Genomic DNA, 27,946 nt, shown 5'->3' with positions numbered 1-27,946 from the left:
ATTATTGTAGCATGTGAGCACGGTAAGGTTTCATCCATTCACAGCAGTATTTCAAATGATTTAAAGTTGTTTGTTCAGGGTTTGCTTTTACTATGTCGCTAGATGTCATGGATTTGTTCCAGCTGTCCTCCACACATGTATTGCTTGTGATAGATTTTGCGTGAGAACGGGCTGCCAGATTTTAGTCTTGATACCAAAGCCCAGTTTTGTTTCAGTTTTAAAACAATTTTGCTTTGCAGAATATACTGCTGGCCTTTAATAGAGTTGGTAGAGAAGATGCTGGCTACTCTTCTTGCACTGAGGCTGGGCCTGGTTTCCACATGTGGAAGGGTTTGAAGCTGAGAGCAAGCATGGGCGTATGAGTGGTGATCTTACCTGTCCCCTCTGAGCACAGCCACATCTCCCCTGGCAGCAGCAGTGCCTGCTCACTGCTTCCCATTGCTGTCACTGCCTCTTGGCAGGAGGCGGCAGCCTTCTATCTACTGGCTGCATTCTTCCAGAGAGCGCTGCCTAATTTGCTTTAGGCAAAATCAAGTGGATTATGTCAAACCACTAATTAGACTATCGAAGATAATCCTGCTGGCTTTTGGGTTTGTCTTTTTCTTCCTGAAATGCGGTGGGGAGGATGGTGAGAGCTGCTCAGTGGCCACGTGAGAAGGGAGCTGGGCAGCGCAGGGCTTCGCACCAGCACAGCTGCAGCTGAGGGACAGCGGGCACCATGGTCTCAGCTGAGGCTTCAGGAAGTCATTCATCCACAGAGATCTTTCTTCCTCATCTGCCAAAGCTTGCCCACTGGTTCCAACAGGTCTTTTTTTTCCTTTTATTCAATTCTTGTTACTGGAACACTTACATCTGGTAGCAGGTCATCTTCTTCCTATTTCACTTTTTAGTTTCCTAAACTAATCTAACTCAAGCGTGGAGCTCTGTTGAATAATCAATATAATGCACTGTCTGATTATCTTGAAAGACTGAGTATGATTAATGTATTAAAATTGGATGGCCACTTGGAAAGGATATAATCTGATACTGGAGAGAGCAGATTGATTTGGGGGAATAGCATAGATGGGTCCGTGTGCTCAGAGGAACTGCAGCGTGCTCTGAAACATTACAGCTTGCCTTTAGAGAAAACCAAAACTGCACTCTGCTCTCTGACACGCTGTTTGGTTTTTTGGCATGGTTGCTTGCTCTCAGCCAGAAGGATTTGCTCTGTGGAAAGTGTCTGAAATAATGTGCAGGCTTTTGTAAAATGCAAGCAAGAATAGCAGGAGTGCACAAGAAGTGATCTCTCTTCCTTTTTGTTAATATTTTTGCATTCTTTTTGAAATGTCATTTTAGTACACTATGTCCTGGGGTACTGCAAGTGTCTGAGTATTTAGGATGTGTAGAAGAACACGACTGTGCAATAGCATCCCCTCAGTCTGGGCAAGCAGGTAACCTTTAGAGCATTGCTTTTATTCTTATATTCAAACAAGGTGAGCTAGTAATCAAAAAGGATATTTACTGGTAGATTTATGTTTACAAAAAGCTATCCTCATGTACAGCACAGTAGAAAAAATAAGTTAGCAGTTTATCATGAAGCTGAAGCATACCTCCAGACTAGACAGTGTCACAGTGAATTATATTTCCTGGTTTGGCTGCTGTGGTCTAAGGTTGACTCTGAGGCTGGAAATGCCTTTTTTTTCTTCTTTGCTTGAGCACTACTGGCTACTGTGATGTCCTAATGTGCAGCTAAGGTTCCAGGTGCTGCTAAGTGGGATACATCTCTGCACTGGAAAAAAACACTCAGGCAGCAAAGTGTGTGTCAGGCAAGCATGTGTGTGTTTTAAATAAACCAGTCTCCACTGGGTTTAAAATGAAATGTTTCCATTTCTTTTTAAGCCTGCTTTTCTAAAACTCATTTGAAGAGGCTAAATAACATCTGCCATCAGTGACTTCTTTGGGCCCTCGCCCTGCGAGCACAAAGCCTCTGACATTTGGGTTGGCCATCAGGATGGGATGCAGGGTTGGGTGTTCCTGACAAGCACCTGGGCAGCAGCGTTTGTGTAACAATGCTTACTAACTTTTTCTAGCTGGTTTTCAATGAGATATTTCCTGATGTGCAAATGAGGTATGTTTTGTTTTTTCAAATAAGCAAAAACTAATTTAAAATGTTGTGTTTTTTTTTTTTTTTTTTTTTTTTTTGCAAATCATGTCCTGTTCTTACTCTTTAATGAGCGTGGATTTTAAGTTGCAGAGTGGCTGTAGTCCTTCTGACCTGCTTCCCCTCCCCTCCTTAACTGACACTGATATTAGAACTATGGGAAAACTTACAGTGCTGGCAAAACGGGTGGAAAATCAAACGTTGAATGTTTTGCTTGAACATTTTGTGGTTTCTCCTGAAATTCTTTGTCTGAAACAAAGGATGTTCTTTGTTCTTATCTGGGGGGGTGGGAGGGGAAATGGATTTTATTTCAAAAAAAATCTGCAGTGTCATTGTGGATCACTAGGGTTTCTACAGAAATGGCACGACTTCTCCACAGTGTTGTGATGGTTGTTTTGGTTTCTTTTTTGTACCTGAAACAGAGAAGGTCATTTACAAGCTGTCCAGAAAGTTGCCTGATGTGATGATGAAAAATTGCTTGTTGGCAGGTTCTTATAAATGCACTCGGAATCAAAATGTTAGTGATTTGGAAAAATCTTGAAATACTGTAATTTCACATGACCCCCTCTTGGAAGCTTCTACGTTTTGCATTCTTTGCTCCAGCACAATTCCCACTGAAGAAATGCTTTAAAAAAAAAAAAAAAAAAAAAAAAAGATTACAGCTTGTTTTAAAAATGTCTTTCCTTGTGTCTTTAGTACTGCATTAAGTTATGTTTATATGTCTTAGTCTTATCCTGATTTATATGATCAGAACTAAGCTTTCTTGGATTTGTCTGGAGTCTGAAAAGATAGGAGCTGGGCCACCAGATGCCAGTGATACCCCATGGGCTTGCAGGCTGTGGGTGTGCTGTGCTGCTCAGGGCTGTGCTACCCTTTCCCCTGCCCCATACCCTTTCCCTAACCCTGCCCTCCACCTACAGACATGAGGAGCGGTGATGGGCACAAGGACTGGTGTAAGTAGGCAGCTGGAGCTGCAGCTGGAAGGGGATGTCTGCACTCTGGGGTGCAGGAAGAGTAAAGGTCTGGGAGGAAGCAGCAGTAGCAGCAGGGGGCATAGGAGTGACCCACACATTGCACTTAGTGTCTGCACATTGCTCAGAACAGGCATCAGGGCTTGAAGGCAGTCTGAGGCAGAAGAAAAATGGTGGCCTAGTGATAGTGTGGGTGCAAGGACCTTTCAGTGATGTATCTACAGCCTCTTCAGTCAGACATGGTTAACAACACAAGACAGCATCATGGTAAAGTAGGTGCTAGTTGTCAATTGGAGAGCATTCTTCTGTTATTTCAGAATTACTGAGACACTTAATTGCCTGTTCATTAACTGCCTCAGACAAAAATAAGATTTGATTAATTGTCATTTTAGCAAATTAGAGCCTGTTGTACAGACAAATGGAATGAAGCAGCAAAGAGCTGGCTTTCTGCAGCTAGCTGTGACCTGCCCTACCTGCACAGCGCTCAGCACCCATCACTGACCCTGGGTCCTTGGGCTGTATGGAAACTGGAGGGGCCACTGGCATCAGTCCGGACTGTTCATGGAGTGAGGACCAGAGAGTGCTGCCCATGGCACAGTGGAGATTACAGTGCTTGGCAGAGCTACATGTGAACACAAATGCAGACAGATGGCAAAGGAGAGTGTGTTGGCCCTAACTCCTAACCTTTGAGATCACTTCCTTTTTGTTGTTGTTGTTGGTTTTATTTCTGTAAGCAATAGTCATTGCAACTGATTAAGATCAAATTTCCAAGCTGATTGAGATCTTGAATACATTATTGAAGACCGTATGTTTTTCTCTAAAATAGTCCAATATAGTATGTTATTTTTAACTTATATACATTCTGATTTTAAATATAACTGATTTTAGTTATGTTATTCAACAGGGAAGATGGAATTTGCACCTTTGCTATAGAATAAAGTGGTTTATCTGATAGTCAGTAGAAGAAAGGGAAACTGCAGATTCATTATAGGAGCACTTAAAATCCCACACAAGGTATTTGCAGGTGTTAGTCACAAGGCTGAGCATTTAAAAAGCAGATTCCTTGCCTGATATTGTTTGGCATTCTTCTGGCCAAAAGTTGAAGTTCCCTGAGAGCTTTTCTTCTTTTGAGCCATCTTTCTGTCTCAGATCCTTCCTTTTCCAAGATCCCCAATTGTTGCTTCCCTTTAATGTTTTCTAAGAGCTCTTTCTCACCTGTTTGAATGCAGCTATAGCTTCTCCCTCCATCTGCTGAGGCTTGGCCAAGAAAGTCAGTAGAAACCTCTCATTTCTTTGGCAAGCCCTTGCCTAGTGAGGCTGGATGCTCTTTCAACCTCCCAGTGTAATTTGATTTAGAAATGTTTGAAACTTTGACAGTGTTGACATTGGGATTACATAGAATTTTCTTTCAAGAAAGTTGGGGATTAGCACAGCCATTGACTGCTTGTGCTTCATGCTTTTCAAGATCTAAACACTAAAGCAAAATCTACACCAGATTGGTGTCTTTATAAACCACCTGGGTTTTAGGACCTGACAGTGTTGTTGGGTGTGGACGAGTGGGAGTGATGAGACTCAAAGAGTATTCTACCTCTGAACCACAGCACTGTACGTGTTTGTCAGTTTCACCACTGGTTTAACTCTTCTCAGTGCAGAATTTGGGAAGAAGAGAGATTTCATCCTTTGCAGTGCAGGTTTGAAGGTGATAATGACTGTGAACAGGGAACAAAAATAGATCAATAAAAATAGAAGAACACTGATGAGCGAATTAATAGAAGAAAGTTTTGAGGGTGGTTTTATTTTTGTGTATGTGTTTGTGATGGAAAGCTTTCTTCTATTAACAGAAGAAACTGACATGGCTTCTCATTTAGTTGGTGGCCACGCTGGAGTGGAGTGGTTGGGGTCTTGCAGTATGCCCTATTTAGTGTCCTCACTGCCAGAGGTCCCAGACCTGAGCTTCACTGGGGCTCGCTGGACCTCACCAGGCTCTCCGTGCAGTGCTTTGTGTTGGCTGTGGGGTTGGCAGTGGCCAAAGCACTGCGGTGGTGGTCTTGGGCAGGGAGCTGACTCCTTCAGGTAGGGGCTGTGCCACCACTGCGCACTGCACCCTGCGGAAAGGGAGCCGTGGTCCTCAGCAGCCGGGCAAGTCCCTGTCCTAGGGACTGGTGTTTGGAAACGAGCTGCTTATCAGCCCCATCTGGGTGGAGGAGGCAGCCCTGTGTGCTCCGGCCATACCTGGGTCAGGCGGTCACACGGCTTTGAAATGCGAAGCAGCTTCCTTAGCATTGCAGGGGGTAAAACGTGAATTGACCATATCATAGGCACATGGTACTTCCCTGCTCAGATTACACTACAAAATCTGGGCAGTTCCTAAGATAGAGCTGGAAAAGGGGATTTGGGAGTGTGAGCAGCACTTGGAGCAGAGCACAGCTGACATGGCTGGGAACAAAAGGTGATAGGAAAACTCTCTGCATCTACAGTGCTGCGCATCCACAGGTCAGCAGAAATTTTTCCTAACTGGATGTTTGTTGCAGATTTGTTGGGAGAAGCATGAGATAACTTTGTCTGAGTGCTGGCTTTGCTTTATGCCTTACGTTCTGCTAGTTGTAAAGATTGTGTCTGGCTGTTTACTCTCTGATTTCATACTTTGTTTTCCAGATTTACTTTCTGTCTGCTTGTCAGACTCTGAAACTCTTGATTAATACCTTCGTTTAACTGAGTTTAAAGACTTAAGTAGGTAGAGGCGGGTTTGCTTTGTTAGTTAAGGCTGCTAAAGCTGTGCCTACTCTGCTCAGGGACAAAGCTTTTTACAGTACGTTTTTCTGCAAAATTCTCCATAAGCACCACATGTGTGTTAGTGCTATTAGTCACATCTTCACAGGCTTTTCTTGCCTCTCCTCAGAAGGGAGCTTCTTACAAAAACAGTTATTTTTAATGTTGCTTCTGGCCTTTTGACTGTGAATTCAGAGAGCATTTTACCTCACATACTGAAGCGAAACTTCGGTTTGTTTTTGTTAATGTAAGTCAAGAAATAGCAGTGATTCGGTGTGACAGGCTGAATGTGAGCCATATGAGCTGAGCTGCACAAGCATAAAGGATGATTGTGCTGCAAAATATCTCCAAGTAATTCAAATTTTTGACACACTTACCACTACTCAAGTTGCATTTCCCCCTTCCCACCACTTCTGCCCTTCCCCCACCGTCAGGGATCTGATGGGATAGAAATATATATGCATTGTCTCTGGAAATGGTGAGGCTTGGGTTAAAAGTGCTTTCTTTCTGTGAATTTGATTATAGCACAGTGAGAGCTTCACAAAGGGATGGCAATAATTCTATATGCTTACTTACAGAGTCTTAACTAATGACTCTGCAGGCGAATAGCTCGAGCTTTAGCTATCTTTTACCACTTAGAGTGTGTAAGGGTCACTGGTTGCTCCGTTTCACTAACATGTTTTGAAACACACTGATAGATCGTAGCTTTGTGGTTTAAGAAGGGCAACTTGTGCCTTGAGCCGGGGGAGCAGAGCTGGCACTCAGCTCCTGGCGTGGGACGAGGGTTGCATGCTCAGGAGGATGCCGTGTCCCCAGGAACCCGCAGCACTGGGCAGCGTGCCACTGAGCCCCTCTTGGGCGGAGGACCTCGTAGGGCCATTTTTTTCCAATTAGGCACCATTGATTTCTTCTGCGTGTTTTATTTTCTTGGTTATCGACTTGTATTTAATCTGTCATTTCTCTGTATGGATGGCAAAATGATGCATATTCGTAACAGGATTTTATGTCCAGCCCTTCTATTGATTAAAATTCTGCATCACTTAGCATTTGGATGTAGATAGGAATAAGAAAGAATGGTTCGTTTTTGAGTGGTGTTTCTTACAAATAAATGAAAAGATGTATGTAAGTGTTTGTAAGTGTTTCATATTAGTGCAACACCTACAAAGTAAGACATATTTTACAAACTCTTAAACTCAAGGATTGAATTCTGTTCTCTTGGGGAGTTCATCTTGCACGTAGAACAGACATATCCCAGGGTAAATGAGAACAGAATGTGGATTTTCAGTGAAGTTGTTCTAACCCATTGGACCAGCACAAACCCCCTGGAGTCATTAGAAAGGACCCCACTGACCCTGATGAAAGTGGAGATAAAGTCAAGAATTAAGGTGGTCTAGGCTGTGACATGCTTTTGCTGCTTGATGTTGTGTGCAGTGTTTTTAAAGAACCAAACACAAAGCAATATATTGGACATTATTTTTAGGGCAAAATCCCAGATAAATAAATATCTGTCATCAGGTTCTAAATGATTCCTTGCTTCACTTTAGCAATGAGCTATCCATTATATAGTCTTAATTTATGGAATGTTAAACAGTTTCTGGCATTTCTGTGCCCCTGCAGGAAGAACAGATGGTACACTGAATGAGTTTTGCTATGGGATAAAATGTTTCAGGTCTTCAATGGATCGTATCCATCTGTAAGAAAGGAATAACATTTGTGTAAAATAAACAGGGTACCGTCAAACATCTTGAAATTCTCTGATGAATGAAAAAAAAGTGTGTGTAATCTAAAGTGGTAGTGTGCATTGGGAGGTAACATGGAGAACTACTGCTTAATGTTAGTTTAAAGGTGAACATTTTCTTCACTTAAATATCCCAACTGGGAAATCATATATATGAGGATCTGGAAGGCAGTGGTAAGAATGGAACATGGGCAATATATACTGACAGTAGTCTCTTTATAAAAAGAACATTACGCTTACAATCAAACAGATTAGCTATGTCTTCTCATCTTGTCTCCATGCAATAAAGTTCTGTCTTATTTGATTTATAGAACTTTGGCTGTTCTCTGAGAATACTGTTGAAGTGATGGAAAAATGGAATCCTGACAGTCTTTATCGTATTGGTGTATAATGTAGCTATCCCAGAAGAACTGAGTAGAACATCTCCATCGTGATTCACATCTTGCGCCTCCTGCAAAAGTGTGTCCTGAAGCCAAACACTGGAATGCTAACACTGCAAGAAGTTTCATTTGCTATTCTCCTAAGTGTCCAGAATCTCTTAGGGATGATGAACCTCCATTTTTTCATAGCTTGAGTGCAATTCTACCAGCTAGCATTTGGGGGAATTATTCCTTTCTCCACATTGGCCTACATACTTCTGCTGTTCGGGTTTGGTGAGAATTTCTCCTTCTAACAATTCTGTAAAATTTGGTCATATTCTTTGTAAAGTTTTCCTTTGTAGATTGAAAAATCATGTGTTCTTCAGCCTTATCTACGTGAAAATAAGGGAATTAATCACCAAATGTCCCCATAAGGTGCGTAAAGACAAGCTCGCATCTGGGGGGGGGGATCAGTACCGTTCTAAAATGGATAGTCGGTAATATTAATTGCTCTCTAAAGTTCTGCTCATGTCTCTACAAACTGGAAGAAGCAGCTTCATCAGTGAAGTAACTTCTATAAAACTGAAGTTAAACTAAAGCATTGATCTGTAGAGACTTTAGATTAATGGACCCATCTGGCTTTGTGCTTTTTGTACCTAAGACGGTATCATCGACTTGTGTTTAAAAATGATTCTGCCAAAGTTGTAGCACTCTTACAACTATTGGCTATCAGATGAAAATCCTCCCTCTCCCCGCCTCCCCAGGCAGTCAGATGGTTGTGAACGTCTGACTGGGCTGCCAAAGCGTTTCAAATCGTTGTGGGGAGCGGCGGGGTCGTGCCGCAGGAAGGCTCTCTGCAGGTGCCGTTTCTGCCGGATGGCTGCACGTTACCGCAGGCTCAGAGCCGGCGTCCGTGGAACTCTAGCAGAGGAATTTGAGGGAAGGCTGGACAGCTGGAATACCTCTCCTCGCACTGTGAAGAATCCTAATCACTTGGGTTAACATTAAAAAAAAAAATTTTTTTTTTTTCCTTTTAACCAAGTGTCCTGTGATTTTGGGAGACTTTATTTTGTCTTGTATGTACTAGCAACTTTTCTATCTTAATTCCTCTTGCCAGTCTTGTTCTGGCCTGTGTATAATGAGCATGGAGCAGGGATGTGGTTATCTTCTCATTCTTCTTCCCTTCTGTTAATAGTTTCTTTCCCCATACATAAATCATATTAGAGTTGCAGGCTGTCTTCAGTTGGAAAATAAAATACTTTCCTCCCATCACAAGAGAAACACTGACCAAAGTACTTGTACGTATCTTAATGTACCAAGAACAAAAACAGCAACAAAAATGTTGTCAAAGGAAAAGAAGTATTCCTGTTATTTAAATCATATGCACGTCTACCAAGTAATATATGAAAAAAAGTAATCAGTTTGCATTTTGTGTTAGTGAGAGTTAGCTGAACGCATGAGATTTAATGCAAAAATAGATCTCTGAGCAGTGGATTGCTCTGGATTCTCTCTCCATCTTAGGAGGAATGTCTGGGTGCTGTCTGACATGAAAATCAAATCAGCGGTGTTCTAATTTTCCAAAAATTCTATGCAAGAAGATGGGTATATGTTACTTCTTATTTTATGTAGAAGTATTTGACTTCCTTGCATAAACATTATAGTAAGTCCGCTTGGTTCTTTCAGTGATAAGACCTGTTTTAAAATTTTTAGTTTTGAATACCCTACCTTTAGTTGCAAGTTATGATAGGCTTACTTGTATTTGTTGATGATAAATATTCAGGTCTATGGGTAGCTTACTTGCACAGCAATCTATACTAACTTCCTGCGGTAATGGAAAATGTAATTCATAACTTACAAAGTAAACAACACTTGCTCTTCTAATATTGTTCTGGTCTGTAGGGTAAATAGTGTACAGAACCACAAATCACTGTGATCACAAGAACTAAATAGGTGCATCCAGGGGCACAAATTGACTAAAAGTGTTTAGATGAAGAACAAATTATCTGTGATGACTGAGTATGTCTGCATGAAATTCTGTACAGTCTGCTGAAAAAAGCACTGCTCTTCTCTCCAAGAAAGTATCCTTACATGTGAGGGGAGTACAATAAGTATGTGTATTTATTTGTGTGTGTGTGTTTGCATGTTGTCACCTTTCAAACTGAGATAATACTTAGATATTCTACTTACATGAGTTTCAAAGTACATTGCTTTAATTTTATGGCAGCCCCTGAAAAGCTTTAACTCTGTGTCAGGTTGGTTGTCAGTGAGTTTTAATGAGGCTATTTCATCTAGAACACCTCTAGATCTTAATCTTCAGTCAATGAGGCAGTATTACTGGCCTTGGTGCCTCCCAGAGGATTAACATGGCTCAGGGCATTGCCCACCCAGGTCTCCTCTGGCAGGGTGCTCGTTTGCTGTGTCTGTAGGAAGTAGACATCTACTGGGCAACATCCAGTTTGTTTCCCATCACTGTGTGCTGCAGAAGATACCATAAGAGGTCTCAAGCATTGTCTGTGAGTTGGGTGTCTGGGCCCCAAACCTGCTTGTCGTGTCACCTCGAGGATTTGTTGCCCTCTGAGAAGCAAAAGTTCCCTCCCTCCTGCTCAGCCCATGTATCTGTGGTTTACTTTCCAAAACCAAGAATCATACAGCAGTCCTCAAGTTCTCTTACTCAACTCTTCACAGTCTTAGAGGATCAGCAAAGAATAAACACAGGGTTGAAGATGGGTGATATTGTGAGAGTAACTTCTATTAGTTATGCATGGCTTTGTTGTTGTCTGAATGAAGGACTCCAAGATGACATAACAGAGTGGGCATCTTTTCACATCTTGATATCCAACAAAACAAATTAATTTCATTATCTTCTATGGAAAGTTTGCACAGGAACAGTTTTGATGGATTACATCTGTGGCTGCCGACTGATTAGCAGCATGATAGATGTAGGCTTCATTTGCAGGGATTTGCTTTCATTCACGAGGAAAAATTGAAGGTTTCTTTCAAGCACATTTTTTGCATTAAAACTTTGAAAAGTACTCAACAAATGGTAGACTTTGATTTCCGTTTGCTTAATGCCTGTGGTAATTAACATTTCTGTGAGAACATTTTAACCAAATGTTCTAGTTTTTCCTGCATTACAATGATTTTTTTTTCTCTAGCAAAAGAATTTAATTGGTGTGTATATAATAACTGATTTGGGATTTGTTTTGTCACCATATGATAGGAAACTGTTGCTGGAGGATTGATCATTGTTTCTTTTTCTGGACTTTATTAATTTTATGATAGGCAATGTGGCTCGTGGTACATGCATTCACCACAGATGTGCTCTGTCTGCAGTCCGTCGTCTCATATGTGGGTGGAGAGATGGTATGTTTGTGAGTGCTGAAATAAACCCCATTTATCTTTGTCATACCAAAGGATACATGCAGTGTGCTGTGTTGTGGAGCTTGTAGTTCATTCTGGGCTCGCTCCTGGTAAGCCTTGGACACAGAAGTGATGGTGAGGGCAATTGTTTTTTCTCGTGTTGCTTATTCTCGTCCCTTCTCTGTTCTGAATAGAGTGCAGCAAACTCTCAGGATCAATGTCAGGAGCAGAACTAGCAAATCTGGGGTGATTCCAGCTGTAAGAATGTGCTCAGGGCTGTTCCAGGGTTGTGAAGATGTGGGAAATGAAGAATTCTGGGAAAATTTGCTGTAATCTCAATGACTCGAGACAAAGACATTTCCTTGAAATGTGAGGTGAAGAGGACAGCAGCCTTCAAGAGCAATGCCTCTAAAACCCGATAAAGATCTCAAACTGTGTGCTTTCAATGAGTAAATTTGAGCTAGCTTTTCGTCCGCTCCCTATCCCAGTTTTTCTCCCACAGCATTTATCCAGAGTAAGAGGGCAAATATTGCCCTCTCTGTATGTAACAAAGTCAGTGATGGCCTCCTGTGCTGTCCTTATGTGTTATTAATTTAAGAGCTGGAGCACAGGCAGAACAGTGGGTGTGCAGAAGTTCACCTTGTGTCCTGTGAGGCTCAGCTAGGTGCGTGCTGCAGCTGGGAGAGCAGGAGTATTTTCTCAGCTGTGGAGCTGAATGTAGCTAATGAAAGGAGTTGGTTTGTTGCTACAGTTGTTACTGAAAGCCTGTTGCTCCCTTGAGGGACAGATTTGGATCCCGTTGAGTCACAAAGGGAAAAGGTTTGATCCCAGGCCTTTCTGGGGGACTTCAGTACAATGCAAAAAATCATTGTGCATTTTGTCTGGAAGATGTCGTGCATGGCCTTCTCCTAGGAAAATCCTGATTGCAGACAGCAACTGTGTGTGTTATGGACCAAAAGATGTACGTTGACAGAACTCTGTATAGAAGATGTGAAGAAACTGTGAACCCCAAATAGTAGGAGACTATGAAATGTTCGCTCTACAGTCAGGGTTATTTTCAACTCAGCAGATAGAGTTTCACTATTAATCATGTCAATGACAAGGCCAAGACACGTACTGAAAAATTATTTACTACAAAATTATAGTATTAGTATTTTGTTTTGACATTCATTTGAAATTAATTTGCAGATGAAGTAAACCCCTCTGTGTTACTCTGGAGAGCTTCAAACCAAATTCTTCAGTTCTGAAGTTAAAGTTCAGGCTGGTGAGAGGTCCTGCCTTACAGATAAAGTACGGAAAATAGTGTTGCCATTCCCTTCTCTCTTCTCTCAATGAGAACAGTTGTTAATTATTTCCAAATTGGTACATGTGAAAAAACAGTGCTGTTGGTTAAATAGTAGGTTTTCTTTTGACTAATTTATGTTTTAGGGTGGGGAAACATCTTGGCTGTTCCAGATAAAAGGTCTGTACTGACTCTCACTGCAAAGGCTTGTGACGTTCAAAGTGCTGGCCGGGCTCCCACAGGGCAGAAGACTGGATTAAGGAAACAAACCCAAAGCTTGAATCCGTTCTTTAAAGAAAGTTCTAAATATCATCACGTGCTACTGTTGGATACGGTGAAAGGGGATGGAGATGTGTGTGAAAACAAGGTATTCAGATTTTGCATGTTACTGTCATTGAGACTGCAGCTGGGTTTTCTCAGGGCATGGAAAGGGTTGCCCAGGGAGGTAGTAGAGATGCCATCCCCACAGGTGTTTAAAAAATATGTAGATCTGGCACTGAGTGACATGGGCATGGTGGGGATGGGTTGGCCTTCGGACTCAATGATCTTGGTGGTCTTTTCCAGCCATAATATATCTATGATTCCTTAGTAACAGTGAGCAGCAGCCCTGAAAATGTGTGAGTGCTGGTGAGCAGAGAGAAGAGGCAGAGGGCTGGATTAACCTGGAGAAAGTCAGGGAAGTGAAGAAGTGTATCTCATGACCTGAAAGGATTATTTTTGAGGAGTCAGGTTATGAGACCAAACACAGGCACAAGATCTGCTTTGGTTACTCATGGCTTCCATCAGAATGTCCTCCATAATGGGGAATACTGTGAAAACTAGGGACTTTTTCTCCTGAGTGAAAACTGAAGAGTATCACTCGCTAGGTAAATGTTAAAAATTTCTTTCCTCCTTTCATCAAAGCAGCTACCAGTAGTTACAGTGCTAACCTGAGCCTGGAGCACCGAGGCAGTGCTGGTGATGCTTCAGTGGCAGAGCTGTGTCTCCATGTGTGGCTGCTCCTGGTGCTGGGGAACCCAGGGACACACTCTGCCTGAGTGCTGCCAGAAGAGCTCTCCCTGTGCTAATTAGTTCATAACTTATGAGCTTTGACACGTTTTTGTTGGCTGCGCCTTGGGAAATGTTTTTGAATGGCTGTTGCTGGCTCTGCTTTAATCTGTTCCCAGATTTTTTTGGCTGCTATGGAAATACGTGGATTATTTAATTGTGTTCTGGAGGTTCATATACAGTCAGCTGAAACTTGGTGATATTAAAGTAATAATTTAAAAAAAAAAGTATATTGATATTAAACACCTTTTCACTAAAAGTTAAATACTTAGGCTGCTGCAGAGCTGCATGGCCCTGGTCTGGCTGCAAGTGCATGCTGATCCTCCTGTACACAGACATGGCATTTACATTGTCCTGAAGGAAACCAAATCTTCACTGGACTGACAGAGACTCGATCTCTTGTGCTTTAGGAAGCCCAGCAGCCCCACAATGGGGAAATAGGTTTAAAAAAAAGGTGGATAGGGCTGGCTTAAGAGCCTGCTTGTCTCTGCCTGTCTGCACTGCTCCAGGACCCATGATCCTCTCCTCCGTGTGGCGCAGGCTTTCTGCAGCCATAGCAGCACTCCACGTGTTTTGGCTGCTCCAGCCCCCCGTCCACACACAGCCCCTTTGCTGAGCAATCCACTGCCAGTGTGTCAGAGCTGGGACGAGGACCAGCTCCTCCACGTGTGCTGGGCGGGATGCTGTTGCCGTTCCCCTCCTTTCCCCCATGTGAGTCGTTTCTCTATCACTCCATGCAGCTGCCATCCTCCCACTGAGTCACTTTGGATCTACTGCAGTGGTGACTCCCAATGACATAGAATTTTGCTGTTCAGTGAGCCAAATACCTGCCCTGTTGTTTTGGGCTGGGCTGGAGCAAGGGGGAGCATTGAAGCACTACACCCAAGACATGACTCTCCCTTCCACAGCTTTGTCCCGTCATTCACTTGGAACAAGGCTGCGTTTAGTCTCCAGTTCTTCAAAAATGGATTTGAAAGCTACACATTCTGGAGGAATATGTCCCAGAGCTGCCTGGTCACTATTCCTAACGCTTGGCTGCTTCAGCTGAAATACCTTGGGCGATAATTTTCCATTACTCTGGCGTGTTGGGTTCCTGTTTGGATTTGAGCACGGGCAGCGTCCTGGAGAGCATCAGGAGCATCTCTGCAGGGCGCCTGTGCTGGGCAGGGAGGTCTTGTCGGAACCGCTCTCAGGAATCCACGTGAGTTATGATTTTGTGCTTCTCACTCTTGTTTGTCTCACACTTGAGTTCTCTGTTGAATTAAGTAATGATCCTCTGGGCTCCCCAATGTCCATTTTTTTAAGCTTTTCCATGAAAAGAAGGTTTGCAGTAACTTATTTCTTATTGAAAATAAAGCTAAGGAAAACCACCTGCAAAAGCTATGACTCTTGAAAACTGTCTGATTTTGCCAAGAACTGGAGCGTTGACAACTCTGAAGTGACTAAGTATCTTGTGCTTTACTTTCAATAAGAAAAGGGCAGCTCCTTCAAATTGAATTTTCACTGGGGTTTATCGTACTTGTCTTTTCACCCAGCCCAGCTGCCCCAAATGAGGAGGTTGGCTCATCTCAGGTTTCATTAATTAGGCAGAAGGGAATGGCTCTGCACACTGTATGTTGCATAAGAGCAGTAAAGGAAATCTTTGCTTTTCATTCATCCATCTGGTGAATAGCGCTGTAGTTACCTCTGCTAGCAAGATGGGCTGGGAGCAGCCAGCAGCAATCACTTCCAGTGCCTGGTGAGATCACAAGTTTCCGGATTGAAAGGGTGTGAAAGGAAGGTTTAATCCACGGGCTGGCACAGCCCAACCAGGAGTTACTGGGCTTAGGGTTTTTCTGTTTCTCATACAAGAAAAACCTCTCAAAAATTTCCATTTTTCTCCTGCATTTTAAAGGGATTGTTTTAAAATTGATACTTCCTTCCATTCCCTCCCTTCTTCCACTCGTAGTCTAAGCTATGACTGCAGCCATTTAAGAGCTGCTGGCAGCTGCAGCAGAGCAGCGAGGTCTGGCTGGGGAGAGGTGCTAAATACACAAGCAGAATGCCTTGTTGTGTGTACGATATAGGTGTGCATTTGTGCTTCAGCCTCTACTGTACCTACTGCAACACTCTTACCAATGTGTTGGGAAGAGGTTCAGCATCAGAGAATGGGCCTGTGTTTGGTCATGGCTTTGTGCAACTTGAGCCAGATTGTACTGGGTTGCACCAGGAGGCCGGGAGAATCCTTGATAGCATTGCTGTCTTGATTTGTGCACAGGTGGTGAGTGCCACTACTGCATTCCCTTCTTGCTATCTAACCATATTAGTGTACGTGTGGGCTTCCTTCTCTATATGCATGAGACCTGATTGTATAGATGGACAGACAAGCAGAGCATCTTACAGCTCTTCCCTGCAGGGACTGTGCTCCCTGGCACAGTGCAGGACAAGTTGAGCAGTTGTCTGCCATTTTCTGCCTTCATTTGGTTGCATCTGGCCCCGCATGCTGCTCCAAAGGAGAAAATGCATAGCAGAACATTACTGCTGCTTTTACTATTCCAGCAAAGACTGGAATAGTACTATCCCATTAGTGAGGGACATAGAGGTAGGATAGAGAGAACAATAATTCTGCATACACTGTTTGTCATAGCTCTGACTGGCTAAATCACAGATGCTTCTTCAAAGCTGGACATCTCATGCAGGTGTTCTTTGCAGTGGGTTGAATTTATTCTGCTTATTGCTTTTTGTTTATAAACTTGTCTTTTTTTTTTTTCCCATGAACGTTTGAAAGAATGCTCTTGATCCTGCAGTATCTCTTTCACACATGTACACCTTCTGCATTTGTTCTGCTGTCTCAGGAACAACCTTCACCAGGAAAGATCATGTTCCTGTAAAGGCTTTGAAGCAAAGCACCTCTTGTCACCTCTACTTACTTACAATGAGCCTTATGGTTTAGCACTGAAATGAAACCATCTGGAAAAAAATCTCCCAGTAAAGTACTCCTCATAATTTAAAGATCTTGCACATTTGAAATGTCTGGATGCTGTGTGGAACACATTGGTTTCATCAGCATTTTCAAGTAATACCAAACTAATCAAGTCAACATTCTTCATTTTGACTATATGTTATGACTTTGATTCAAGAAAATCACTTTCTGAGATATTGTTTTGCAGAAATCTCAGTATTTGTAAATTTCTGTCCCCAGACTAAATAAAAGTGCTAGTTGCAGTTCTGGTGGCTGCTCATGTTAGCCTTCAAGGTCGTGGTGCACAGGTAGTGGTTTCGTCTGCAGCGTGAGGCATTCTTATTCCCTTTTCCATTAAGACATGTGCTTGCCCTTCATGTTCATCTCACTTCTTTAAAGCTGCTATAAAGTGCTTTGCCTTTCCTAGGTATCGAGTGGAAAGAAGGAGCTGAGGAATCATTGTATGACATTACGATTTCACAGCTCTAGCTTTTGATGCTGTTAGCTAGTAATTAGCTGCTGTCCCCAGAGCCCCTTTCAGCAGCAAGGATCCAGAGGCTGTCCCACATCTGCTGTGTGGGTTGGGCAGGGCTCTCTCGCTCAGGTGGGAGCATTTCCTCAATGGTGCTCAACAGTTGCGTCTGCCTGCTTCACTCCAATTTTTTTCTCTGTGCCTGACGTAGAGGCTGTTTCTATGATATGCAAGTTTATGGGTTCACGGAGGGGAGCCAGGGTGTGGAGAACAGATGGAGAAAGTACAGGGAAAATGCAGTGCTTTAGAGGAATAAAAAGAGATGCTTTTGTTGGAGTCGGAAACGAAAAGTCTCTGATGAAAGAAAATGAGCTTGAGGATAAGGAAAATTGTGATGTTATCAACAGAAAAAGGCTTTGTAAGGATTTGGACCTTATCAGTTTGAGGTTGGTAGCTTGAAAACTGAATATTCAGGGTATCAAACAAGAAAGGATACAAGGTGTCTGAGTGACTGAACAAGGCATTGAGCAGCAAGTATGGAAGGTGGGGAGCAGAGATGGTGCTCATCATGGCCCTGAGCATTCCAGCCCTCTGCGTGAGTGAGAGGAAAGGAAGCAAGGAAATAACAGAAGAAAAACTGGAAGTGCCTGGGCAAACATGCAAACCCTCGGGCAGCAAGGAGGTGGAGGCAGCTGGACCACGTAGGGCAGTCAGGGACGTCCTTCAGGAAAATGGGACTGTATTTGTGAGGTGATGGGAAGAATGCAGAGGGGGAAACAATCTGCTATTCCTAGGTTTATCTTGGTAAATCTTCAGCAGTGCTTGAGCTTCTAGGCAGGCTGGATCAATGGCTTTGTGCTTCTTACCTCAAGACAGGAGCTAATTTGGGGGTTTCTTGTTTGGAGTTTCTGTTTTGGACCGTGAACAGTTGCTGTTTGGATGTAAAAAGTGGATGTTGTATACAAGCTGTGGGCAACCAGTGCCCTGCCTGCATGCATGGCCAAATGTGGGGCTGTGACACCCAAAGCACCTGGGAAGAACAGCGGGCAGGGCTGGGCACAGCTGCACCAGCAGTGATCCCACAGGAACAGAACTGACTTCCATGTGCCAAAGCATTAACACCAGGAGGTACCAATGGGAGGGAACGATGACAAAAGGCTGCTGTGGGAACCTTACTGAGGGAGCTTATTTTTAACTGTCCTTCCATTCTTTGTTCCCTGGCTAAAGCAAGGTAATAATTACACACTTTGATTACCCGCAGAAGCTGCTGGAAGTAGGATAAATTATTGATTCCCAGACTGCACCCTGAAAAATTAATTTCAGCACCACCTATTGCAAAATACTCCCTTGGACAAAATATCCTTCTTCTGGGAACAGTTCTGAAAAAGTGAGCTTCTTCCAAGCCATTAGCATACATTCTGAAGCTTTTATTTCTCATTGTTGGTGTCCGTTAGCATGCTGAACTAATATACTCAAATAGTAGTAAAAACCTTTCATTTATAAGAACTGTATCTCTGTACGACGTACTGAAGTAATTCAGATTCCAGGACGGAGCTGTGGAAATTCTCAGCACAGTTTGTCCATATCTTATCAGAACAGGCACGCTTTTCCCACGGCCTGGCTGCTTTCCAGCAGTGCCTAAGCAGACTTGTTGGAAGCCCGGTTTGAATGGGAGAAGTAATCTTTCTGAATGGATTTTCTGGCAGGATTCCTGTTGCGTGTGTGGTTTATTGTTCTTGGTGGTGTGTCTACATTTAACCCGCTAGATAAAAGTTTCAGGGTCTTTCTTTTTCTTCTTTTTTTTGGGAGGGGTTCTGGAAAAATAATCAGATTGTAAATTCTATAGAATCTTATACACAAACTTTTTTTTTTCTGTTTTATCTACTTTTCCATGCTAGTAGTATAGCATTTTGAGCATGCTTTTGATGTAAAGGCCAACAGATTATTTCCTTGGACTTTTCCACAGTCAAAGGATTGAATGATTAAATAACAACAACTTTCTTTTCCTCAACCCATTTTAGCAAAGTTTTATCGTGCCAATTTGTTTGATTTTTAAATAGCCATTCTATTCGCAGTGTAGTAGTTCTGTATAAAGGAACAGTCGTGCTGTCAAAAAGAAAAGAAGCGGTTCCCACTGGTGGTGCATCCTGAACCGGAGTGAACGCCTGTTGGTTGTGCATTGGTTGTAACTCCAGTGCATGCAATCAATCCCCCGTGCACTGCAGGCCTGCTGTGGAACTGAGCCAACCTCTGAGCTGAGGATCCGGCCTCTAATATGTATTGCAGGATAACTAATATGATGTTTAACCACTCGGTAACGGCAGTATACAAAGAAGTTCTATTTTAGCACCACTGGGGCAAGAAAATAACTGTTAATGCTGAGAACTGAAGTGCAAATGATTGCTAAATGGAGGAAGGAGGCAGAACAAAACTGCTGTTATTTCGAGTTCACATGTGTTAACAGACAAATTCTCAGGCTGAGTTTTGGCCATGAAAGATCCTTAAGATTTGGATCTTTCTAATTAAAACAAAAAGATTAAATATCTTAAATTTGTATCTACAGAGGAGCAACTGTCCATTTGTTTATTATCTGCCAAAAAAATCTCTCTCATTTTTTTTTTCCTAGAAGGAATGACTTAACAAAGGGACACGAAGTATAAGGACCTTATTTTTATTTTAATATGCATATATATTCCGAGCAGATTAAAAATAGAATAGCAAAAGCCTTTTTTCTTTTTAGAAATAGGCATTGGAGTAGCGGGGGGGGGGGGGGGAGGGAGCTTGTAACTCCAAACTTAGTGCCTACAATGCTTGGAAGACTTTATGATTAATTTCATACTTAGGTTTCCAGATGTTGGATTTCATCCCAACTTTTAAAGACCTCTAATGTTTAACAGGATATGTGCTGAGTGTAGTCTTTAACAGAGTTTTCTTTCATAATTCTAGGGTCCATGAGAAAAGGTAACTCGGGAAAACGCTGCAGAATTAGAGCTGAATATACAGCCTTCTAGGAAAGAAACCAGCAACGCTTAGAAGTGCAGCTTTGGACTGGAGCTGTGTTTTTGGGAAGACTATGGATAGGCACCAGAGCTGGCAGCGGAGCTGTCTGAATGCTGCCTTCTTCATGCTGCTGTGGAGCGGCGTTTCCCATGCACAGAGGGACTGCACAGGTGTGGAGTGCCAGCCCCTGGACAACTGCATCGACGATGTGCTGGAGCCTGGTGAGTGCTGTGCCACGTGTCTGCAGCACGGCTGCACATGTGAGGGCTACCAGTACTATGACTGTGTCAACGTGGGCTTCGTCAATGGCAAAGTACCCGAAGGGCAGTCTTACTTCGTGGACTTTGGAAGCACTGAGTGTTCGTGCCCCAAGGGAGGGGGTAAGATCAGCTGCCAGTTCATGCTATGCCCAGAGTTGCCCCCAAATTGCATTGATGCAGTGGTGCCAGCGGACGGGTGCCCTCAGTGTGGAAGAATAGGCTGCCTCCACGAGGGGCAGAAATACGTAGCAGGACATACCTTCCACATGCCCCCGTGCAAGGTCTGCCATTGTCCAAATGCTGGTGGTGAGCTGATGTGCTACCAGCTTCCTGACTGTAACACGTTCGCCTTAAACACCGTGAGTCCCATGGATGCTGAAGACAATGAACCAGAGAGGCACTACGATGATCCGTACAGCTACGACCAGGAGGCACCGGAAGGAGACAACACCCAGGTGGAATCTCCAAAAAAATACAGGAGCTATTCTTCCCATTTCGAACAGGAGAGCATCAGCCAAGAGCAAAGCGAGGATTACGACTACCTACCAGCCAGCATTGCCCCTTCAAGTTCAGCTGTGGCTGATACATATGCTGAGGAAACAACCACTCCGCTCACCACACCAGCACCAAAGCTCCTCTCTGAATTTCGCAGTGCCACAGAAAGAACTGAGCGAAAGAGGGTGCCCAGCACTACTGCAGCACCTCCCCAGCAAACAACGTATAAGGAAGCCCCAGTAACAACCATTGCTCCTCTGGAGCACACCACAGCTACAACCGAGACACCCAAACAGCTGGGGAAACTGGAGAGGAGACCAAAGGGAAAGCAGGGGGACAAGGAAAGGAATGAGCATGAAAGAGCACCCCATTCTAAAATGAAAAAGCATGCCAGAAAAGAAGAACAAGGGAACAGTATTCATCTAGACTTGAAAGAGGTGAATTTAACAGAGCCAAGTTCAGCAAAATCTTCCCATGAAACACATGAGGGAAATGCCTTTCCCAAGGTAAAGTTCAGTGCAACAACCTCTCCCCCTGTTGCTCTAAAGGAAGACCGTAGTCAGTCATCCCAAAAGCAGTCACAGACACTTTATCGTTACCATCCTGAGGAAGTTGGGGACCCCAACTCTATTCACGCTAACCCCAGATTACCAGAAGGTAAGGACTATTTCCAATGTAGATATGTAGATGTCTATGTAACACTTACTTGCATTGGCATTTCTCTTTCCTTATTTTCACTCCACACGAATATGAAGTCAAGCAAATCTCCAGTTATCTTCTTTTAGTTCTTTCAGAAGGTGGTTTGTCTTTCATATGACTCCACTGCTACTGTTTCACTATTGCTTGCCTTATTTTGATTTTGCAGACTGTGGATGCTTTTTTCCTGTGTTTTAACTTTATTTCAGATAATGATTTTACCTTTCATTATTTTCTCTTCTTCATTTCTAATGCAAGGTCAGAGAAATCTTTTACTGTGCAGGAAAGAAATTGGATTTAATTATTTATCTGTTTGGATTCTCCAGTTACCAGCTGAATGTAATCATATTTGTAGCTTTCATCCTTTACTAGAGGAAGGAGTGAGATGGTTATGCTTCTAGGCCACAGCGTGCATCCTACACAAACATTTACAGCACTTGTTGTAATATTTATCCTATGGCTGAAAGGCTGTCTAAGCTCATTAGTAGAAGAACTTGGTAGACACATTCAAACACCACTGAGGACTAGCACAGAGAAAGGACTGCCTCCTGCTTTGGATTTTTTTGGGGGCTGGAAGTTGATGATGTTTATGATCAACTGTGGCAAGTGTATGCATTTCCTCTCTGCCTCTGGATTCCTCTTGACATCTTCAGTGAATGTTGATTATACGCTTTATGCAGTGCTCATTACAGTAATGAATGCAAACTTCATCGCTATAAATTAGCACGTATACAGCTCATATTTTCAATTCATTTTTCATCAAATCAAGAGTAATATCTCCATTTTCAAGATGTGGCACAAAATGTTCTCATGAGAACTCAAATGTATAATACTTGCAGTCTGAGTCGAGAATACTGATTACTCCCTAGACAGTGATATTTCTTCCTGGGTTACCTAGGTAGCCCTTCTACATGTTAGTCCATCTACTCGAGATAGGAGGTGGTAGGTTTGAGAAAGAGCGGAGGCTCTCGGTCCCTGTGTAAGCAGCATGCCTTGTTTACCAAATTAAAGGGGTATGAGGTCCATGAATGGAGATGATAGCCCCTTCTTTCTCTTTCACGTGTGTTTTTATTGTAAAAGTTGACTTCATAGTCAGCGATAGCAGCCATAATCCAAGTCAGACCTTGATGTCTTGATTTCAGCAGAACAATGCTCTACAGATCAGTTCTACCTGCAGAACTTTACCACATTACAGTAAGCCAGGCAGCTTCCAAGAAGGCAGCTTGAACCCAGTGCCTTGAAATGAGAAAACATTGGCTGAACACACATACCATGCAGAGGGATGTCATTAACAGATGGAGGCTGTCAAATGTGATGTGATGGATAGTTTACATGCTTCAAGCCTTACCTCTGTGCTACCTTCTCTTCATAGATGCCTGTTTTATTTCACATCTAGATACGTTTGTTCTGTGAAAGATGAATCTCCTAGGCCTGGCTGACTGATGATCCAAGGGGTAAACTGGTTCCAACCTTCCAGTTTGTCTAACCTGAATGAAAGAATAACACCTGTGTCTGCTCTGTGAAATGTGAGTGGCAAAAAGTAGGTGCCCAGATTGTGCACTGAGTTCACCTGTGCTCAGATTTACACTGCCAGGCTATGCTTAAAGCTCTTCCCTCGTTTCTTGCAGCCTACCGCAACATCTCTTCTGAGCTGTGTATCAAGGTTGTGTTATACATAGGTCTGAGTTAGTACCACTGACCAAGAACCTATCTTCTGATGAAATTTTAATCCAGTCTACTTAAATTGTTGGGTTTTTTTTCCCCTTCTCAAAAACGAGACATTGGTGAAACATTCCTAAATTTTCAGTAATAGAGTTTAAGAAAGGCTTTTGGGGTGAAAGAGGTCTTCTATAGAACTAGCTGCCACATTTTGGAGTATCCTTAGGATGCTTTCAATCTGTCATCCATAGGAACTGCTTGGCTGGCACAGGACTAGCTGAGGTTCTTGCTGGATAGTAACAAAAAGTGATGCCCATGTGCTATGAGGGAGCTGCAGAACCTTTCCCAAAACCAGAAGTCTCCCTGGACCTGACTAGTTGCAGTGCTCATGCCTAGGGACTGCTGGATTTTCACTTGTGGTGGCGGTGTTCTTTTAATTGATGTGGTTGTGACTCATGTGAGCAGATCCATATGTTCCATGTAATAAAACACATACATCTTCTGTCTCTTTGGTGATTCCTGAGCTGGTGATAGAGGGCAAGTGAAGACATTAGTCAGCCTTGAAAGGAACATTAATTCTGCCTGCAGATGTAGAATGAAAGCATAAATTTTGTGCATGTTATTTCTAACTACAAAGTGGTGTAATCTGCTCGAATTGCCAAATATCTTTTCCTCTCATCTTTAAAACCTGCATGGCCATGTTGCTCTTCCCCAGCAGGGCTGCTGCTATCGTAACAAAGTGCTGCCACACCTCCAGCTGCATTCAGCCTCCCCCTGGGGGCTGCACACAGTTAGCCCTACAAGGGGTGTGGGTAGGCCCAGCTCTGGGGTTGCAATGTGAGCCTCATTGCCTGCAGCCCTGGGGAGGATCTTCTCCAGCCTGGCTGCATGGGGGTGCAGGAGCCCCCAGGCTGTGTGTGCCCAGCATTGGCTGCCCTGCAAAGCAAGCTGGCCTAGGGGATTGCTTCGGTTCTTTTTGCACTTAACTGACTTCTCCTGCTTTTCTCATCAGTCTGTGTGTGGGGGTGGACTTGCTTTATTTTAGGTTGTCCTTCCTTGAAATCTTCGGTATACTTACTAAAATTTCATCTTAATTGCTTTTTTCCCCCTGTCTTTATTTGGGTTCCCAAGTCCCCAAGTGATACATTTTTTTGTGTCTCTGGGGAATTTCTACGTACTTTGTTATTTATTTTAGTATTTCTTTCTCCCGGGAGCTTAGAGAAGTATAAGGGTCTTCACAGAAACATTTGTTGCCACTGAAAATTCATCCTAGAGTAGATCGCTGTTGCATTTTTTTTCCCTTCCTATTGGCTGTGTCCTGGAATCAGTGGTTGGATCCCTGGTGCCTCTGGTTAATCACTTGGCTTTGTGACTTATATTTTCTGTATCTCACTCCAGTATTACATGTAGCTGAGCTTTCATCTGCCAAGTCTCTGCTGCCTCTTATGCAGTCTTATGATAGAAACAACGTGAGTAGGTGCTCGGGTTAATTTTGCCTTTTGATGCGCATTCTCCTTTTGTGCTTCATTGTCCATCTGTATGTCAGCTGGAGGCTGTGAGGTCTGGGCTGGGCCAAATCTGTCTGCGTGCTGCTGCTGCTGTCAGACACAGGTGTGTACAATGAGGTGTGCTATCGCACTGTGTTTCACAACCTCCTGCAAAGCTATCTATTTAGCATTTTCACTCATGTTCTCCAGCAAACTGCCGTTTCTTTCAGGATTTCTTCCTCATTACTGTTTTAGTATCACAGAATTGCTTGAAGGACTCTTAAAGGCCATCTAGTCCACTGCACTGAACAGGGATACGTACAGTTCTATTAGGTGCTCAGAACCTGCTCCATCCTGACCTTGAATGTCTCCAGGGTCGGTGCACCACTGCCTCTCCAGGCAATCTGTGCCAGTGCCTCACCACCCTTAGTGTAGAAAACTTCTTCCTTATATCCAATCTAAATCTCCCATCCTTTAGTTTAAAACGATTTCCCCTTGTGCTGTCACAGCAAACCCTGCTAAAGAGTCTGTCCCTTTCTTTCTTACAGCCCCCCTCTAGATACTGGAAAGATGTTCTGAGCTTTCCTCAAGCAGCAGTTCTGCTGATTACCTGGGTGCTACATGGAGTTGGGCCCCATGGCTCCCTATGGCAGCCCAGCACTCACAGTGCCAAGGGAGGGAGAGGGCACTGCTGTGGTCATTCCCAGTGGCCCTGCAGCAGGCCCAAGGGAACGCTGGTGGCTCTGGGGAGCTGAGCCCAGCAGATGGTACCTGCCCCAGCAGGGCTGGTGGCTGTTGCTGCACAGGGGTTCACCATCCTGTGCTCTGTGTCAGCCCGCACCACTCTGCTGTAGAAACACTTCTGTCTTCAAACTGAGTGCACTTGTCATAGTTCCCATTTGTACACTGAAGATCCAGCCACATGCAGACCTATTGAAGCTGCTGTGGCAAATGCTAATTAATCCACTCCTAAAGGAATAGTAAGTGTAAAGTAGAGGTAATTACTCAGCTGAGAAAGTGTAAATTAAATACTGTTACCAAGGGAAAGGATGAGATTGATAGAGACTGTAGTCTTGATACAGTCTCTTTCCAAACATTGATCTTATCCTGTCATTTACTGCAGGAGCAACAGAGGGAGTTTTAATTTCTGTATTTCCTATTTCCTCATAATAAAAATGCCCTGAATAGGGAAGGGCTTAATAAAACATATTTAAAGATCTTACTGTCAGGTTTTTATTATTTTTTTCCTACTTGTTTCCATTTCCCCATGCACTGCCAGAGCAGTGCTGTTCCTTGGATAAATGTAGCTCAGGTAGCGAGCAGCCTCGATGTGAATGTTTTATGATTTGCGTTCTGCTTTTGGCAGCCTGAATAGCAATTTGTGTCTAGCTGGAACTATTGTGTTTCAGAACAGAGGTGTTTTTCCACTTAAAAAAAATCACCAGTTGTGGATGAGTTTATCATGGTCATTTTCAGAGATAAGGATAATTGCTCTCCAACTGAAGTAAATTCGTGAGACAAGATCAGTGGATTGGAAAATAGCAGTCATTGCAAGTGAATCCTTATCAGAAGGAGGCATTGGGAGGCTCTTGTGCAACTCCTGGGGATGTAGGCAGGTTTTTTAGCCATCCACCTACTGCGTGTTTGCTAAAAGACCTCGCTTTTAGTAACTGAGGACAGATGGGAAACAAGAGATCTGTGGAGCACACCTGCACTGAGGGCTTCCCTGAGCACACCAACTCTTCACCCCTTCATCCTGCTGCTGCTGTAAAAGGCACAGAGGGTGGGAAAGAGTGAAGCTTTGGAAGCACAATCTCAAACTGCAATTACTTTGTACTTTTAAATATTAGGTGATGTGTTTTTTCATGTTTACTTGCAGTACCTCAGGCTTAAATCTGTATTATATACTTGGTCCCAGCTCTCTGCAGCAGGAAGAAATCAGCTCTGAAACCTCAAACTAAGACAACTGCAGAATAAAAATAAACCCGGGGAGAGTGGGATGTAGGGAGAAAAAAGCCTCCAGGCCAGCAGTATGAATTGGGCTGAGCTACAGCCCCAGGCGAGTGTTCAGCTGTCTCTTGGGTAGGCACAGCTTTGAGAGGGATAATGGAGGAAGATAGCTTCAATGAGTGTAAGACAGGCAAGAGTACTTACAGAAAGAAAGGGATGAAAATGCAATAAAATAGAGAAGCTTTTTAAGAGAGAACCACAAAATAGATGTTGTTGTTCTGCCCAAAATGTCATTCCCACCTTATCAGGTGGTATCTGAATGCTACCATGTACCAGGGGCTTCTCTTCTTAGTCCTCTCCCCTTGCTCATCTCTTGCTACATTCCTATGTTAATGAGAGCAGTAACTTCAGGCTGGTGTGCTTTTGACACTGCTCATGGCACGGGACTGTGAACACAGCACAGTAAACCAAACCCTGCCCCAGCCACGCCAAAGGAGAGCATTCACACTAATTGTTTGCAGACTTTGAAATAAACAGTAGCCAAAGGTATCAAATCTCCAGGTGCTGCTCTGCCACATGTGACTGAGCTCCTGCTTTCAGTGGATGCACCACTGAGCTCATGTGAAGTGCTCTGAACGTTCCTCTTAAGGAATTTGAGCACAAACCAGGAGCTGACCTAACCTACCGGCCTGGGCATGTCGGCAGCAGCTGAATTGTGACTATCCAGACTTGCCCTAGCCAGGGGCATGCTTTCTAGGTCAGTGTTGATGTTTTTGTGTTTGTGCCTAGTTGATTTCTCTAGACAAGTTGCTGCATGACTGCTGCTCGCCTGTGTGTGTTTTGGGAGCTGCTGCAGGTCAGGCTGTTGCTGGCTTTCCAACTGGCAAGGTTCCACGTGATCCACAAAGCTCTGAGTTTAATGCATTCTTCTTTCTGCTTTTTTTACTTTTCTTTCTTTTCTTTTGCAAGAATCCCCCTTGTGAGCCTCACCCAAGCCTTTCTCACCACAGACCTTGTTCCAGTCATCATCTGTCCCTTTAATAGAATGGAGATACCTACCAAAGGTCACAAGCTGTTGCGAGTTGACCTTGCAAGTTGAGCTGTTGGAGAAGATGGGTCTCTTGTTTTCTTTTGTCTTCCATAAAGTTGAACAGAGCAGCTGCTCACTTCACTGTGATCTTATTCATAAGGCTCTGAACTCCTGGGGACAATGGCTGGCAGCTACAGAGTATGATACAAGGTGGGATGAAGTTGTACTTTCCTTCAGGTCTTGCTAATCTTGCCTGAAGAGCAGAATCTTTTTCTCAGCACTTGGTGCGA

General features: G+C 43.4%; 1 protein-coding gene across 6 annotated transcripts in view; it reads left to right on the top strand.

The window, feature by feature from the left end:
* The window catches only part of FBLN2 (fibulin 2), a 107,933-nt gene that overhangs the window by 16,801 nt on the left and 63,186 nt on the right, over positions 1 to 27,946 (top strand). For 4 of the 6 annotated variants that reach the window (XM_042823389.1, XM_042823390.1, XM_042823391.1 and 1 more), the window contains one exon: positions 20,026 to 21,491. In XM_042823389.1, coding sequence (XP_042679323.1) covers positions 20,153 to 21,491 — 1,339 coding nt within the window. In that variant the 5' untranslated portion in view covers positions 20,026 to 20,152. Of the gene's footprint in view, positions 1 to 5,484; positions 5,605 to 14,846; positions 14,868 to 20,025; positions 21,492 to 27,946 lie in introns of those variants that run through there. The other 2 variants (XM_042823388.1, XM_042823395.1) reach the window with 2 other exon arrangements.

Source organism: Centrocercus urophasianus, unplaced genomic scaffold (genome assembly GCF_019232065.1).
Source record: "Centrocercus urophasianus isolate 14NV4802_14NV808 unplaced genomic scaffold, USGS_Curo_1.0 seq_22, whole genome shotgun sequence".
In the NCBI taxonomy this organism is placed as follows: Eukaryota; Metazoa; Chordata; class Aves; order Galliformes; family Phasianidae; genus Centrocercus; species Centrocercus urophasianus.
Note: the sequence above shows the minus strand (reverse complement) of the source record. Positions and strands in the feature narration are given on the sequence as shown.